This window comes from Anas acuta, chromosome 1 (assembly GCF_963932015.1).
Source record: "Anas acuta chromosome 1, bAnaAcu1.1, whole genome shotgun sequence".
Lineage (NCBI taxonomy): Eukaryota > Metazoa > Chordata > Aves > Anseriformes > Anatidae > Anas > Anas acuta.
Window position 1 is genome coordinate 199,162,435 of NC_088979.1, and position 18,178 is coordinate 199,180,612.

General features: G+C 42.1%; 1 protein-coding gene across 12 annotated transcripts in view; it reads right to left on the reverse strand.

The window, feature by feature from the left end:
- The window catches only part of CELF2 (CUGBP Elav-like family member 2), a 558,673-nt gene that overhangs the window by 228,081 nt on the left and 312,414 nt on the right, over positions 1–18,178 (reverse strand). Inside the window, exon 1 of one of the 12 annotated variants that reach the window (XM_068670061.1) lies at positions 15,167–15,425. The exons of 9 other annotated variants lie outside the window; for them this stretch is intronic. In XM_068670061.1, the coding sequence (XP_068526162.1) occupies positions 15,167–15,240 (74 nt within the window). In that variant the 5' untranslated portion in view covers positions 15,241–15,425. Of the gene's footprint in view, positions 1–15,166; positions 15,426–18,178 lie in introns of those variants that run through there. 2 more of the 12 variants (XM_068670062.1, XM_068670063.1) reach the window with 2 other exon arrangements.

Consider the following 18,178-nt stretch of genomic DNA (forward strand, 5'->3'; position numbering starts at 1 on the left):
ACGCAAGCTGAATGAATACAGGTTATGATGAGAAAATTCAAGAACAGCTCTCCCTGTAGCCCATTCAGTAGAGCACGTCTCCCTCTTAGTTGAAGGTCTTCAACTATATTGAATGTTCCTGTGTCAGAAGACAGCCACCCACATTTCTGAAGTAGTTCAAAGACCAAAGAAATCTCCCTTTAAGACTTCCTGAAGGCCTGAGGAGACAAAGTTGTGATTCATCAGACAAGAAAGACTGAACGGTTTTGAGGCTGCTTTCTGGATTCAAACGGGGAAAGAAATCTTCAGTAGAGTGGTGGAGACTTTGCTGAACAAGTGTAACACTGGGTGGTGTTGCAAGCAGAGAAAGAAAATACATTACCTTTAGCCTGCTAGAGGTAACAAATGAAGATGGAAAAAAAAAAGGATTATTCAAAATGAAAAGTTTTATAGTCACTTTCTAGTTTTTGAGCATCAGGAGTTTACAGAAGGGTGTGAGGTGACATGGCACAGAAGCACACCATGCACAAAAATTGGGCAGAAACACGGAACCTTGAACCTCCACAGAAAATTGTCATAAAATAACATCAAAGGTGGATTACTTTCACTACCTAGCACACCATCGCCCTTTCATCTGTCCGGGTCTTGATACTATTATATAGGAAGATACTTCTGTCATAATGCCAAGACCAAAGTGGGTTTAACTTCAGCAAAGAAAGTTCCTTCAGTTTCTCTACTGGAAACAGCCTCTGCCAATGTTGAAGATAGCTCTGAGAATTCAGGAGCATTAAGGAGGCTAATGTACTTGAGCTTTGTTCTAATTACTTTTCTTAATAAGTTTTGCTGGACCACTAAGAATAGAAGCTGTCCTGGGAACTCCAGCACTCAATCACTGTGGTGTTCCTGGGCAGAGCTTGCTGCAATCAGGCAGCAGAACTTGGAGGCAGAATTATCACCTTGGGCAGCAAGTGCCCAAAGCACATGGATCTAATTGCCCTTATTGTCACCTGGCTATGATGTGAAGTCGCCTAGAGTCCCTTCCACAGAAGGGTAGATGGCCATAAACAGGTGTGTATTGAGACTGGTATTATTTTGTTCATATGATTTTTAAAATAGCATAAAAAAATAAAAAAGGGAACCTAAAAAGGCTATGCAGAGCATCCAAATTATCACTTTCCTTAGGATAAGAAAAACCAGCCAGAACCAAAGGATAGCAGTGGGAACACACTAATTTCAGTCCAGACTGTTTGTGCTACTGGCAATAAATTCATTGATCTACACGCACGCGCTCATTACTTGCTTATGGATGTATAGGCATTCAGGATCATCCCTTACTTATTTATTAGCATTCATGTGATCATTAAAGATCTCTACCCGCACTCCTCAATATGGTAAATCACAGAGCCAATAACTGTATGTGACTTTCTAGTCAAAAGCAGCCTGTGGTCATCTCCACTGAGACAAGTCCTACTTTTAGAGAGGATTCAAATGCCCAATTTGTTGGGGGGGGGGGAACACGACCCAAAACCACTCAAACTAAAACTCATTAGAGGAAAAAGAATGTGTGGGTGTTATTAACAGGCAAGTGATATATGATGCTTCTAGGAATTGCTGCTCCAAAAAGCATATTCAGAATTTTGTCCTAAAAGTTTTTGTCCAAGCTTCCAGTGTCTGCTTTACATAATTAGGAAATCGAGGCTATCTATCTCCTTTCCACCACGTTATAACTCCAGTTTCATCAGCTATTGAAATGCAAAATGGTAACATTTTGATATGGGGAAGAGGTACATTAGGTTACTTGTGCAGAGATTAAGTTGCAACGCTAAAAATCCTGTGTGTGCAGGAGAAAAACATGAAAAACTGTCTTTTCAGTACCATTTTTCTCCTCCTGAAAACTATAGCTCTTCCACAGCATGGTTTGGTAGAAAGTTTCAACACCTATGTTGACTTACTTAATAAACCTCACCACCAATCATGAATAAAGTTTCAAATCCATGAAAACAGTATTATAAACAAGCAATTAACAGACTCTGACTTTTATTTATCTCAATTACTAATTTTATTTTGACTCATTTCAACTGCATGCTACTGGAAGTAACAGCAGTAGCTTGAACATGGAAAGGTCAGAATTTTTAGTGAAGAAATGCTCTAACACAGGTTAGAGCAGGTTTCCTGTATTTCTTTCCTGTATTTGAAAGCTACAGTACTGGGCCATATAGTTTGATTTTTATAGGCCTTATAATGAGGGTGGAGAGGATATACATTCCATTCTTCAGCTGCATTTTTGTTCCACAAAGACTGCAATTTTCAGTCTCTTGAAAATGTAATTATAGATAATGTTTGCATCAGTGGCAAGAACACAATGAGCACATGGGGCATGAAAACTCCACTCAAATCACATCCTCTTAGGTTACGAAGCTTGCCTTCTGCCAAGAGTAGAGGCATTTCAACAACCTAATGTTCAGTATGAAAAGGATTGTTTTATACTAGCCCATACATACACTCTGCTTTTACTTTTTTCCATTATTCTACTCTTTGGATAGGGAATCTACATAAACCAGAACAAAGATTAATTGGAGTTGCTCTGAAAATCTGACGCCTATAAAAAATTTAAAATTCTTTAACTAGGAACATAGAAGTATATCAACACACCTTGTCCCAATGATCATGCATTTTGCAGTTGCAAAACTGAATCAAGATCAAATCAGAAAGATAGCAAGTGAAAAGTTAGCAATGTTGCAAGAGGGGGAGTCGCTTTGAGATAAACTAACAAGGTTTGGGTTAGAAATGGGATTGAAGACTGCTTCACAGCCAATACAACCAGCTCTTTTGATGGATTTCAGAAAGAAAAATCAAGCAAATTACTTTGTGATAAACTATTGATATCTGATATGAAAAAAAAAAAAAAAGAAGAAGAAAAAAAAAAAAGGAATCCTTATCGGAAGAGTTCTGCATCATGCGAGTTAACTGCATCTCAGAGTAACACTAACTTGTTCTTCTACATTCAGAGTAACTACTCTTCTGCCTAGGTAGTAAATCAGAATCAGCCTGAGGCATAAGTGATCTTGATGCTGCTTTGGTGCTACTTTCAACATATTCATCCCTTAGAGCGCATTGAGCTCCTTGACTAAGACAATTAACCTGCTTTCTAAAGAAAACAAGAGCTTTACACACACACAGAAGATGCAAATTTGCACATCAAAACAAAGAACCCACGCAGTATCCCAAAATCTCAGAGGCACGAGGTAGGAGGGGGCAGGCAGACGCCAAGCTTGATGCTGCAAAGGATTCCTCAGACAGCGTAGGAACAACGGAGGGCGGTCAGCAAGCACAGAATCCCAGCTCAGAGCTCACACTTCTACTGCAAGTCTTTTAATGCCATTAAACTTACCAACATAGTAGATCAAGATGACTTTTAAACTTTTAATGGGAAAAAAAAAAAAATGTGTCGGGGATGAATGCCTTAAAAACCCAAAGGCCAACCAGGAGAACCCCAAATTATACGACTATGAACCATTACTTTCTCTCCATTTTCATAAAGGGTTGTGATTTTTAGCAGCAGGAGCCAGCACTTGCACTAACTGGGAGTCCTAGCACACAACTACCAAAACGTCTTCCAGCAAGCCCGGGGAGAAGCATACACTTGTGTTTCATAAGCAAGAAGGAGAATCAAACGTAAGCTCTTGTGACACTGAATATGTCCAATCAATGTAATTTCTTTGTCTTTGTTTGTACATGGTGCATTTGGATCACACACACAGAGAGCCTTAAAATCAAAGGGAGCCTACCCATTGACTCCAGCAAGCCTTGGCTTCGGTCCTTAATTTATGCCCAAGAACCAGTCTGTCTGGAATCACACTCTCTGACCTGATTCCAGTCATACTAGCTGAGTTTTACCACCAGCTTCACTGAAAACAGAGTCAAGATCTTAAAGAAAGGGCCACAATCTACCAAAGCCCCTTTATAATCTCCTGCTGCATCACCTAACTTCCAGCTGCATGCATTTCTTGCACAGAATACCATTCCCTCTAGTGATAAAGGTTTCACAAACACCTCACCATTGGAGCAACTAATAACACAGAAGTCTGTCACGGCTATAATTTGGGAGAATTCCTTAAAACATGATTACACTGAAGCCCTACTGAGTTTAACCAGGTCTTCTTTCAACGCTCCGAATTGCTGGCTGAAACTCTCAGCTTATCATGTGGAATTAACAGATGCCCTTGAGAAAGGCATGTTACGTAGATCCAGTGATTTGCATTGAGTAAGTAGGGCAACTTGTGGTTGTGAGAAAAAACACATGATAATACAGGAGTTGGTTGACAACAGTTGCATGAGACTGCTTTAAAAAAAAATGAGCTGGGAGAGCCTGCTAACAAAAGACCACTATAAAAATGCAATAAAACATACTTTGGCTAATGAAGATGTTGCTTTGACAACGTATATATCCATACTCCCAGAAGACTGGGAAAATCATACTCAGGGTTGATAATTCCAGCATCCTGGGTCAGGGAGCACTGCCCAAAAAGGTTGGCCATACTTCCAGGGAGTTTCAAGACATGAGCCACTAGCTGGAAACTAAGAATATAAAATCATTAAGCAGTTCTGATATAAATTATAAGTGATTCTCGAAGTTCAATAGGTTCATCCTACCTCTCTTATCAAAGAAGAAGGAAAATAAAGTACCGGCTTTGCAGATTTTTGTAGGAACTTCTTCCACCAGAGCAGCTGGGGAGGAAGCACAGAGGTGTTTGTTTGAATATTTAATGGGTGGTGATAACAGGGTGACCCACTGGTCACAGTAACCTTTTAGTGGTGGCTACGTGGAGATAGCAGAGCAGGGTGGCTCTTACCTTGAAAGGCAGAAAAAAGGGGAAGGAAGGCTTCATGCAGGCATGCAATGTGGAGCAGAGGATGCTGAAGGCTCCCAGCATTTTAAACAGATATCAGCAGGGCAAATTGCAAGTGTCAAGGATAGAAAAAAACATGACATGAGGTGGTAAGAGGCTGCAAAAGAGTTTTAGCTATGTTGATGGATTTTTTAAAGTGCTAGATGCTAAGCTTCTTCACTGATTAAAAAAAAAAAAAAAAAAAGTTTTTCAGTTAGATCTACGAGGGTTTTCATTATTTACAGCATATTATAGGATTGGATAAAAGGGCTTTGTTTGCTGGTTCTTGGCGATGTGATTATTTGCTGTTAAATATTTACAGATTTTTTTGCCCAAAGAGTTTTGGGGAAGGAGAGGGGAGGTGATTTATTTCCTTCTAAGTTTCCACGAAGCCTTCCAGGTTCACATTCAAAAATTATCAGCACCAATTTTGCATTTTCTGGGATTTGAGGCTTTGCTGGGCTTAAAAATAAAATCTCTATTTCTGTTAAGACAAATGATGCTCCACTTTCTAAAAATAACATTAATTTTAAATAATGATTTTCTCTGCTAAGTTACCCTGAGTTTGTTTGCATCTTTTATGAAAATCTGCCTAAAAACATATCTTTCTCTCCTCATTTGCTACCTGGGGGCCTGGCATCTCTCAGCTCCAAATTCACTCTGTACCTATGCCTTCAAATCTGACAGGAAAATCAGAGACCTGACAGACCAAAGTCAGCTGCAGTCCTCTCTGTTTCCTTTCCCACTCGCATAGAAACCAACAGCTTGGGGATGCTGAGACTTTCAAATCCTTCGAAGGCCAGCGAGGGAAAAAAGTCTAAGTATCCCCTGATGCGGAGGTGAGGATGGAGGGAGCAAAGAGGCACAGAAACAGCCGAAAAGTCTCCAGTTCCTGCAGAGCTTCCAGGTACCAATACGGGCATCTTTGCAAGCTGAAAATTGTTCCTTTCTGAATCCCTGCATGTATCTCTCACTACGAGTAGCCTGCTGTTCCTGAACAACGATGCACAGGCAACCGTGATGTTGAAGGACCTCTTCCCAAATCCAATAAACTGTACACACAAGGGAAAAAGAACTGACCTAAAGGAGCCTGGAATAACACTTTGAAAATACAGATAGCAGTCAGTGCTGCTGAAGGCTGCTCAGGCCAAACTAAGCCAGATTTCTGGCTGGAAAACAGTTCTCACTCCTGCATGAATTACTGCATGTTTGCTCCAAAGGAAGGGTTTGCAGAGCAAGTGGAAGAGTTGTTTCTGTCTCACGTCACTGTGATACCCAAGAACCCTAAGTCAATGTCTATATGTCTCTGGTAACAGTCATTGCAGAAAAAAAGCTCAGAAAGACACAGAATCTGCCCCAAAGACTTCATGCTCTCCAATAGTAGAGTAAGGCATACAAAGCTTCATTCCACTCCAGTAAAGCACTGCAGGAACAGCACAGACATGAGCATGGTAAGAAGAAGATATTAAAAGGCCGAGGACTTTTCTACACTGCCTTGTCTTGATGATAAATAAATGTGGTCTAGGATGTGAGATACTAAGCTACACTTAAGCAGTAATGAAATCAGGCAAAGACAATTGTTTTAAAAGTCAGTAATACATTGTTGGGCTTCCTTCTGCTATATCTGAGCCTAGCTACGAAGCTGCTGCATTTGGTCTTTTTTTCACAGGCAGCAAAGCAACTTAAAAGGAAAAGTTGTATTCTGTCTTCTGCAGCCAAATGATAGAGATGTATGTCAGGGAAAATTGAGAGCCCCTCAGGCGCCGATATGAATCCTCCTCTCTGGCAAGGGGGAAAAGGCTCGTCAAGAACAAAAGAAACCCCCCACACCCGACCTGAGAGGTGTGAGCATCCCTCAAAAGAATTAAAATTGACTGCCTTCCAACACGATAGCAACTCGCTGAGCTAGCAAGGTAGTATCTAAAAAAGTTGGTTGCCTCTTGTTTCTGCGTTGAAGCTCAGTCTGACGTGAGCAATGGGAAAAAAGGACTGCAAAAAAACAAACACATTTATACTATCACAATTCATGGTTCAGAGCTGGCCATGCTGGCACTGGAAGCAAAGCAGAGCATTATGCATTCCTCATTTAAGCCAAGCTCCTGTAAAGCCATTGGAAGTTTGGCTTGAACATGGACTGCAGGCTACCGTCTGCAATAAAATATCAGATAATGTTGCTTTATGTGTCCACAGACGTTCTTCTCTTTCTAAGAACTGCTTCACTTGCTCATATACATTTACATGTCCTGCAAAATTAACGACTAATTTTATTTCTTCCTCTTCCCCCTGGTTGCCTCCCACTCAGTACACATCTCCAGAAAGAGCTGGCAACCCTAAACCTGCCAGGGAAGGCACAGCCAGTGCTCATGTTGCAATCCTAAAATTGCCCTGCTTGAAGGAAGAAGTTGCATTACGCAAGTCAGTTTAGGACAAGGGGAACGATGTTTGCACTATTCCCCCTAGAGAGATCATCTAGATTTGTGGCTATCCCTTAATTAGGCATTTAGGTTTTGCAGTAAAAATCTTTGAAATAGACTCCAATCAGGACACTGTCAAGAATCAGTTTTAAAGACTAAATTATCCAAGAGAACTATGGATTTTCACAACAAAACTCAAAGTAATAGTCACTATAATCTCCTGAACTTTATCTTTTTTTTTTTTTTTTTTTTTTTTTTTTTTTTTTGGACAGCAGAAGGTAAAATTAGTTTGGATAAGGTAGCTGAAGTATGAATAAAAGGTTTCTAAGCAAGATTTGGGAAGAAAAAATTTAAACTGAATTTTAAAAAATGTGGAAGTTCCTTTACTGGTTAATGAAATTATCAGCTTTTCTGCATGTTTATAAAGAAACTGCAGAAAAAATGACATTTTTTTACCCCCAAAAGATATGGTGAGGCAATCAAGTTTACTAAAAAGCATGGAGAAATCACATAAACATGCAGCCATCAACTTGGAATTGTTTTGTATGAATAACAGTTACCAAATAGGCTTTTCTTTAAGACATAGCCACTGGGCATGCAGCATGTTTGACAACGTTTCAGACTCCTAGTGCTTGTTCTACAATCCATCTGTGGTAAAATATTAAAAAAATAAATAAAAATAAAAGCATTTATTGATAAAGGGCATAGCCAGATGTCTCTCTCGCTAACAATGAACTGCAGACAAAAGCTGACAGATCCAGGCAACTGAATGAGCCAGAAAAAAAAAAAAAAATTAAAGAGAAGAACAGAATAGATTACTTGATTTTGTAGATTTTCAAATACAGTTATCCTCTGCCAGAAGTTAATAACTTTCAATTACCTGGGCCTGTTTCAGGCAAATGAAGTGCACTTATCGTACACCAGGCCACCCAGTGCCACTGGACCGAGTGCCAGCAAGGTCTCCAGTCAATGACACAACAAGTGGTGGGTCAAGCAAGCTGCAGATTTTAGATTTTATTTTTTATTTTCCATTTTTTGCATCTCTGAGTGAATCAGTGGCGCAAAGCCATGGAGAAGCAAGAAATGGGAAAAGCGAGTGTATATCAAACAAGGCGACAGCGTCACGCCTCTGGATTAAGAGGATGAAGGATCTTCATTATTTTTCAGGGTTATGAAACAAAAGATAGCTCTTGTCAGCTGTGACTTGCGATCAGTCTGGAACTGCTTCAAAGGACATCGATGTGGTAACAGAGCATAATAAAAGCCTGATATAGCATAGTACAGAAAGGCTCATGGTTTCTTCGGCAGGAACCGCTTCTCCTCCTACCAGGGAGGTAACCAACTACACACACAGGCTAGAGAGGTAGTTATAACCTATATATCCACCCCAGTGTTTACAGACCATTACATTTGAATGGCAAGAAACTGGAAAACTGTTGATTAGTGCTGCACTGAACAACCAACACTGCTGGGAGATGGTCAGAGTTAGGCCTTTCCACAAGAACTGTATTTGCTTTAGCATGACAGCTGAGAAAGGAAAAAATAAGTCATCTGATTTTTTTTTATTTAATACATTTTCACAAAAGATCAGTCAGCGCATTTCTGAAACAACTGTGACTGTAAACTTTAAAACCCCAGAGTAAGATCCACAGAGCAATTCAAGAAATGAACAGGAACGTGAAACCAATAAAACTAAATGCTTAGGCCACTGTTCCTCTTCGGGCAAACTGAAGTGGCTCATCTTGTGCAGCACGACACGGGAAGGAAGGACGTGAATTCCCTGCATACCTCTTCACAGATGGAGCATCCCAGGTGGCAGCGTGGAGAAGGATGAGCTGGGAACAGCTGGACAGGACGACTGCCTCCTCCCAGGGTGAGGAATCCTGCAGGGCTGGTGTGTGTCTCTCGATGGTCCTGAGTCACAATCCCTACCCCTGGGGTGGCACAAGGTGGTGCCCCTTTAGCAAACAGTGGGTGAGGTCACAACACGATGCTCAGGAGGCCAGGGTTGCTCCCGCTCATCTTGCAACAAGGCTTTTGAAGCATCGCCTTTGAACTTGGCTGCAAGCACTGGCACTGCTTTATAGGCAAGGAGAGCCAAACGAGAGAAGCTGTCCCATAGCAGGGACAGACCCGAGATACTCAATCTTCACCTGCATTATACAACAGGAGAAAATAGAGCCATACTCTTCAATGTAAGTTGTGTTTTTTTGTTTTTTTTTTTTTTAAATTTGTGTAAATCCAAAGGAAAAAAAATCACCAAACAGGCGCTATTGGTACAGTAGGCAACTCCTTTGTGAATTGGCTCATTTAGGCATTCATTTAAATACAGTAATTAAGATTTAACACAAAACAGAAGCTGCTTTCAGATGTCATTTTGAAGGCCAGATGATCTTCTCTTTATTAATATTATAATTTTAAACTATTGTCAGCTGATTTTTCAAGGATCAAGCTGTGAGCAAAGAGAATACACTGCTGAAGTGTGTCCTATTTATGTAATACAATCTCAATGAAAATGAGGAATTGATTATAAATCTGTGATACAGAGGATGGATAAACTGCGCAACTAAATCTCAAGGTGCTTTATCTGGACGAGAAAAGAGAATTTATCGCTTCAGCATCTGCCATTCACCTATAATATTTAACGCCATATGGAAGAACACAACACCGTTTAAGGCAACATATTTCTGAAAACCTTTACGAGAAAGCCAGCAGCTTACTGCAAATGAAAAATGAAATCCTGGAGGGAACACAAGTGCTTCTATTCCTTTACATAGGAATGCAGAATGCAGGAATGCGGGGGAAAGCAATTAAAGTATGATGATTCTAAAGGGGAATAATTATTTCACAATTACTTGAGAACATTACATTTATTGCTCTAATTAGTTTTTATTTTCCAAATAGGCATTCTAGTTCTTGCATTTTTCTTGCACCTACGAAGGCTTTTTTCCTGTTTTCCCACCTCTTTGCTAAGAAAAGCTCAGGCTCACTCTATCTGTGCATTTTGTATATTGTGACTTTAGCCTCTGGTTAACCTTGCCCTGCCACCAGTTTGTTTTAATCAAGGGAAGCCATGTCAGAAGATGCAATATACTTTGCAATTATATGAACACCCGAGAAATAATCCACTACAGGAAACACAGTTTGTGGAAATGCAAAGAAAAAAAAATCACCTCCTTGCTTTAGAAGGAAGGCTTTTTTTATGCTAAAGTTATAAGACAATGACTTTTCTCTAGGGGGCTGCATCTTGCAAAATATCCTCCTTATATTCCAGGAGTTTTTAAAAACTACAAAAATGTTGTACACCTTTCCCCTATATTAGTTGGGTGAAATATTTTTATATTAATCTATGAATTAATTATGAAATTTGCATAGTCCAAATGCTCATAAGATATCAAACATCCTAAAATGCCAATGAAATATTTAGACTTGTCAAAGTTTTTAAAGCAATCATAACTGATGATTAATTTGGATGATGAATACGTGTGGGGGAGGCTTAAAAAACTTGTGAGATCACATCATAGGAAGTGGAAGATATATTTAAATATTAATGTGCTAAGTTATGGTGGGTTAAACACTCAGTGCGATTCTAGTCAGCTACCAGGAAAGATGATGGGGAGAAGGACCCCTGAAATCAGAATTGTTTAGTTGACAGCTGAAAATCTGTTTTCCCTTCTGAAGTCAACAGTCGAGAAATTTCCTCTTCTTTGGCTTTGCTTTTTCTCGATGGTGACCCCAGGAATCTCCATGTATTAAGTTAACTAACAAGTCATAATACTTAACATAAAGCTACTGCTGAATCAAAGTTAGGATAAAATGCCAGCACAAGGGTGAGGCTCTGGGCTCAGAAAACAGCTGATAGCTAGATATCCATTTTCACTTAGCAAATCAGGGTTTGACATTCTACATACAAAGAAATGGATAGCTGATAAATTATTTTTGACAGTATGTTGAGCTTTCCCTGCGGTGAAGTTAAAAAAAAAAAAAAGAAAAAAAGTTAATTTTATTACCTCCACTTCATGCTGTAAAGGCTCTATTTTGCAGGGTTACTGGGGGAAAGGAAAGGTTTGTTTGTTTGTTTTAAGTGCAAGAATGACCCATGAACGATGACATCCCTTCTTTATTAAACAATGCATACAAAGAGCACTGCAGATTGATTTTCGCTGCCTTTTTAATCAGCATATTGCACATATATCTGATTTTGACTCATCTTGGAGAAAAGAGAGAGGAATTCAAAGACCAAGGACTTTTCATGCATAATTACGACGGAACCCAAGCAGTTGTATGCGGACTGCTTTAAGCCCTCTGACAAACATACCACTGAATTTATTGACGTTATGCCCATATAGGAACTATTAAAGTAAAATTTGAGTTTGTCTTGGTAGTAAAAGACACTATTTCACATCAACATTAAAGATAATCCCAGGCACTGGAATGTGCATCACAAAACCGAAAACCTTTGGTGGTACTGCAGAAATCAATGCAGGGGGTTACTATGGTGAGTGTTTAATCCTCAAAGCAACCACTTTACAACCATCCCCTTGGCATGTACAGGTAACTCGGTAAAATTACTAAGCAAATTACAATGAGCTCGCATTTTGTAACTGTCCTTAGGAATTGTTAACCCTCTCCTACCCTGCCCAAATGCACACATATACTTCCATATTTTCTTCACATGTGGTTCTTGCACACAAATAACACACACAAGCTATGAATAACATTAAGCAATTTCTGATCTTTCAACCAGAGCACTAACCAAGTGATCTCTTTGCAAGCATTTGTGATGGATTGAGCATCCAGCTTGCCACCTGCCCTCGAGAGCAAAAGTTTACATTTCATATCCTAGAGCGTCTATTTTCCCATGCCATTCCAGAAATATTTTTTTTTTTGTAAAATTGCCAATCGGTTACTAATCAGTTATAGCAACACCAAGCGTATAGTTTACTTACACTGAATAACCATGCACAAAGTACCTGATGGTCTGTTTTACTTATATTCATCTAGACAGCAGCAGCAGCAGCAAAGCAAGGCAGTCAGCAACATTTGAGAGCAATTAGCTGTCTACCGGAGCTGAGAGTATTTTAACTTTGGTGATTATCTAGCTAGCTGTTAACTTTCAAAATAGGTAGGGAAATTGACATTTCTCATTACATGTTGCTTGTTGGAAGAATGGATGATATTGAAAATAACTCCCTTTACAAACAACTTTGGAATGTACAAACAATGGGAAGCGTAAGTGATACTGCATGGTACCAATTTCCTAAAACATCTGATACGCCACTGGCATTAAAAAAAATGAAATAAAATACCTAGTTCCGCAAATTTTCACTGTAAAACAGAAGAGATTTTTACATGCATCTTGCTAATTGCCTCACTCTAAAATAGGAAATTCCTTTCTGCTAAAGGCTGAACCACACTATACTGAGTGGCTAGACCAGATGGCGAGGTTAAAAGTTTTGTGCATCATCATAACTTGGAGCATGCTCTCGGATGCACTCTCACACCGCAGAACGCTGCTAGTGTCTGGCTGCACGTCTGGGGTGGGCCAGCTAAAGGGTATGGTGTGGACATGACCCTGACCCCTTATGCGTAATCAAACTGCATTCTCTTCAGCACTGATTAGTCCAGAGAGCTGGGGACCGGCAAATAAATGCACATTGCCACTTGGCTAGAGGGACGAAATCATGTTTTAAACAGTGAATTACACAGTTTTAGAAAGGCGGAGAGGAACGCTTCCACTGAGAGCATTTAGTTTTAAGATTTTTTAGGGATGGATGCGCTGCTGGTTAATAGCAATTTAGCCTTGATATTAATTTGTATGCGTGACACATGATCCCTTGAAATCATACATCTTCACAATTACTTAGATCAGCAGCAAAGCAAAGCTTTGTTAATGCAAGGAAACAGCATTTCCAGAACATCACAACACGACCACTGAAGATGCAGGAGGTGAAGTTTTTTTTCCCTTCAAGAAATGACAAAGTCCCCCCCCCCAAAAAAAAGAAAAAAAAAAACAAACAAAAACAAACACATGAGAAACCAGCATCAAATCCTACAAGGCTATGCATGCGGAAGCAATACCCTCTTAGTTTCATTATTCCACTCCGGTATTTAGAGATCCGCTTCAAAGTTGACATATATCTAGAGAATTTTTTGTTTCTTTGGACACACATTAAGACCTGTGCCTGATGAACACTGACTGCATTTCAAGCTGTGTTAAAATGTATTATGGATGCCTCGCAGAGAAGAGGAGCGCAGAGACAGCGTGCAGGAGCAAGAGTTTGACATGGTACTCCCCCCTCGAGGGGCAAGTTGGAGATAAAGTTATATAAGCCTAAGTGACAACAGGGCATCATCAGATGCAGTTAATAATGCCTCAGAGCTTGGAGATGTTTGTTAGTGGTATCTTTTCTGACTGCCTGGAAGGACAGCAGGTAGAAAAGTCTAATCAGAGCCGAGAAGATGAAGGCAAGGGAAAGCTTAGCTGTGGCAAGTCCCTCCAGAGGGCTGCAAACCCAGCGATCCTAATGTTCAGCTGCAACTTTGCACCCTAGCAGTCAAACCTGCGTTATTTTTAAGCAAAAGGGGGGAGATACAGCACCTTTTCCAACTAAACCTAACTGACCGGTGCCAATAAAAAATGCAGATCTTACGGGAGGGGGGAAAACCAGCAGAGAACTCATTGAGATTTTGGGATCTATATACAGAGACAACGGGCAGCATTTACACAAACACTTCGTTGTCCTCCAAGGACTGCAAAAACCAAGTAAGACATCCACACTAAGTAGGTTCCCCCCCCGCCTCTTTTCCCTCTCTGCCACACTTCCCAAACCTCAGCTGCCCGAACAACCAGCCGCTGCTGACTGCCTCTGCTCAGAGCACTGCTGGAGCTGAGGGAAGCATCCCACCTGAGCAGAAAGTTTGCTGCCAGCAAGGGAGGTAATAAAAAAGTCAGAATCGTCTCCGATCGGGGCACACAGGACACAAGCTGCTGCGTGCAGCTCGCAGGTGAGGGGCTCTGCTGCACGCAGGGGTTTTATTTACACTCGCAACTCAGGCACTGCCTCAGCCGGAATAGCTCCAGTGCCAGCGCCTCTCGCTTCATTCTCATGCAACCCAAACCACATTTGTCATCCCGAGGAAAGAAGAAAAAGCAACAAAATAAAAGGCAGCCTCGGCACTGTTAAAAACGCAGCGCAGCAGCGCTCAGCCTTCGTATGTTTCGGCCGGCGAGCCTTTCCCTAGCTTTTATTTTTCAGACGAGGCTTAGGTTACCTGAAAACCCCTCTCAATTGGCAATGCCCAGGAGGGTGATAATAGAAACTTTCAGATGGAGATTAATGGAGCAGAGGCGGGCTAGGGGAATACTTTTTTAATATTTTTTTTTTTTTTCGAAATTCCTGCGTTCGGCGCCTCCCGATAAATCTGATCAGCGGTCCAAGCGCACGTCAGGCAGCCGGCCTCATGTTAATTAACACTCTCCGCACCGGACGGAGGGGGGGGGGGGGAAGAGGTTAAAAAAAAAAAAAAAAAAAAGAAGAAGAAAAGCGCCCTGATTTCTGCCTGCTCTGACTCCCAGCTGATGCTGCTCCATCTCAACGTGGTCAATAGGTTTTTATGCCGCCGGGCAGGGCGCAGGGGGTCGCCGATCGCCTCTCTCTCCCCCCCCTCTCCCCTCCGCTGCATCCAACACTTGGCCCCTCGGGCGCGACCTGCCCGCCCCTATCGCGACTCGTAACGCTGTCGGGATCCACGGGGAGTGGAGGGGGGGGGATCGCAAAGAAACTGCGAGGGACTCGGGAGGGGATGCAGAGAGAGGGGACGGAGCATGGAAGGGGGGGGGGTCCCCGGCGGCGGCGGCGGCAGCCCCCCGCCGCCACTTACATTCTGTCAGAGACCAGCAAGCGGCCGTCGACCATCATCTCCGGAAGGAAATCCAGCTTGAACGAAGAAGTCATGCTGGGCTCCGGGGCTCGCCGCGGCGGTCGTGGAGGGAAGGATGTGGCGGGGGCTCGCCGGATCCCACAACTGCGCCGGGCGGCGGAGAGGCAGGCACAGGTGCGGAGGCCTCCCCGCGGCAGCCGCCAGCCCCGGCAGTTGTCACATTTCTCTCCCCCTCTCTCGGTGTTTTTTTTTTTTTTTTTTTTTTTTTTTTTCCGCCAATCCCCTCCGAAATCGACTGCTGAGGCAAGTGTCGGTGGAGCGCCAGGTGCTGAGCGGGGAGGCGGAGCCACCTCCCCGCCGCAGCTCCCCGGTTAACCCCCGAGGCCCCGGCGGGGCCCGCAAGCCCCGGGGAGAGGCCTAATGGAGCCCCACCGCCCTGCCCGGGGGTCCCCTGGGGCTCCCCCTGTGCCCACGGGCAAAGTTTGAGAGGGACGGCGGAGCAGGAGCTGGCCGGTGCCTCAGGGACGCTGCCCTCTTATCCCCCCCTCCCGGGTCTGAGCCTTGCCCTGGTGGAGTTGGAGGTGCACACTGAGGGAAAGCCCTCTTCTTGTTAAAGCCCACTTCCTAAATTCCTAAATAAAACCCCCAAACCAGCCCCGTGCGGTTGGTTTGTATGTACCCCCTTGTCACCGTGGGCAGGTTTGGCGGGTGGAAGGCGCAGCCGCCTCGCCAAGCTGAGGGCATGGGGAAGGTGTGAGGAGCTTTCTGTCCGAACCCCTACATTCAGACCTTGGCACCTATCAGACACCCAAACTGGCTGTACTGGCTCAAGAGGGATGGCATAGTGACTATATCCCTGCCCGATCCAAAAAAAAAAAAGGGATTTAAATAGGTATCGGTGGCAAACCCGCACATCTATAACCTGCCAAATGCCCGTTCCCAACCGTGCTGTGCTTGGGGTTGTCCGCAGTGAAGGCACAGAAGCGACAACACCAAGACGTACACAAAATTCCACACATACAAACAGCTGAGGCAGCCCCCCCACGCTACCGCCTCCTGAAAATCTGTATAAATTTTCCTCTGCATCTCCAAAACCTCCTTGCTTCAATAGAAAGCAGCTCCAGGCAAAAGAATATTAACATATTTGCAAAGATTACTGGATGATCTGAGCAGTCTAGACAGACAAAATGTTTATCTGCATTGTATTTGCTTCTCCTTCTGAATCTCTCTCCACATTTCATAATTCATTTGCTCCAGATAATCAATGCTCAAAAAAAGCAACAAACACTAATTAAACACTATGACACTTAAGCTTTTCAAATAGTGTTCTGAAAAAAAAAAAAAAAAAAAGGCGACCAAGGCATACATATGCTATAAATCACAAGTTTTAAATTTTGACCAACATTGATTTGATAATAAAAATACAGTCTAGGTGAGTTTTCAGAGTCCAGTTTACTGCTCTGTTCAAGATACTTTTCCATTTTAAACAGTTAAAAGGAAGAAAAACCCCTCAGGCTGCTAAAATTTTTGCCTACTTTGCAAGTCTAAAGAAAGAAAAGGTTCACTTGGCCCTCAGTGTAATCCCCATAGGACAGCTGCAGTCCTGCACAGATATCTATAGTGTTATTAATCTGCTCCGTTCTATATGTTCACATACTGTCCTCATCACCATGGCACCTAAACATCTCTGTAGGAACGTACAAAGCAAAGCTATGGCTCCCCTTTACTAAACTGATCGCGATTCTTCCCCGCCAGCCATCCGCCGCAGTGTAGGCCTACACAGAGGATAAAAAAAAAAAAAAGTGCAAATTGGAAATAAAAGGAGAGACCAGCACAACTTTCTCCAGCTGGATGCAGCCACCTGGGTTTTGATCTGAGGCCTCCATGGTGGTTAATCCAGCCCAGAGCAGAGTTGGATTAACTTTCAATTTCAAAATCTTGCCACTGCAGAAGGGGCAGGTTTTAGCTCGGAAGAAATGCAGGCAGCTCACTGAGGATGAGGATATTCTTTCAAGTAAGAAGTCTCCACCCTCACTTCACCCCGTGTGGCTGGATCCATACCTCTCCATCATCATTTCCTTGGTACGTGCTAAATCTGAGGCACTTCAGTTTCACCAGCCACTTTGCAAGTCCCACTGCTCCTGACTGAAAAGTAAATTCACACTTCGCATAGGATGGAAGAGACTGCGGGGCAGGGAGCATCACAAATAATTTTGCTAAAAATCTGAGCATGAGATTGTGAGATCTTTATAAATTTGCTCCATTTCACAAGGTATAAGTGCTTAAAAATGCTTCATTAAAACGTATGTTCTTTTGAAATATTTATTTTCCTTTTAATTACATGTGAATTAGCTGGAAGAAGCTGTAGGGAAGCCCTCTTACTGACTTAAGCCTTCTCAGCAGTTTGTTAAATTCTAGCCTCAAATCCCTTGAGGGAATAGTGGATTCAAAGCAGCTTTTAATCATACTATAAGGAGGGTGAAGTAGTATGTAAGTAGGTCATAGAGAAAGCATTACAAGTGCATAGGTTATTGCTTTATTTAACAACTACAGTGTAACACACTTTTCAAAGCACATTTGCTTTTGCCATTTAAAAGTTAGAGGCAGGAACAGGGTCAAATGCAAAAAGGAACCCAGCCTATAAAAGATACTGAGATATGACTCGAGGAAAGTTTATAGGGAGAAACTGCATTCAAATAATATGGTTCTCAAACATAAATTATGTAGTGCCTACGTATGAATTAACTCTTGAATGCAGAGGGCAAGTGGTGAAAAACAAAAACAACAAAAAAATTTGCATGTTTCACACACTGTTACAGTCTTGGCTCTGTTATTTGTAATGGTAATGCCAGTTTTCTGACCAGCACAAAATCGCAACTTTTATTAAAAATGAAGGAACACGGCTGAGGTAAAAAATGAAAGCTTTGGTCCATTACTACAGCACGGAGGGAAATGGGGAGGGGGAATAGCAAATGAAGCCACATTAATTTTTGCAGCATAAATCAGACAGTA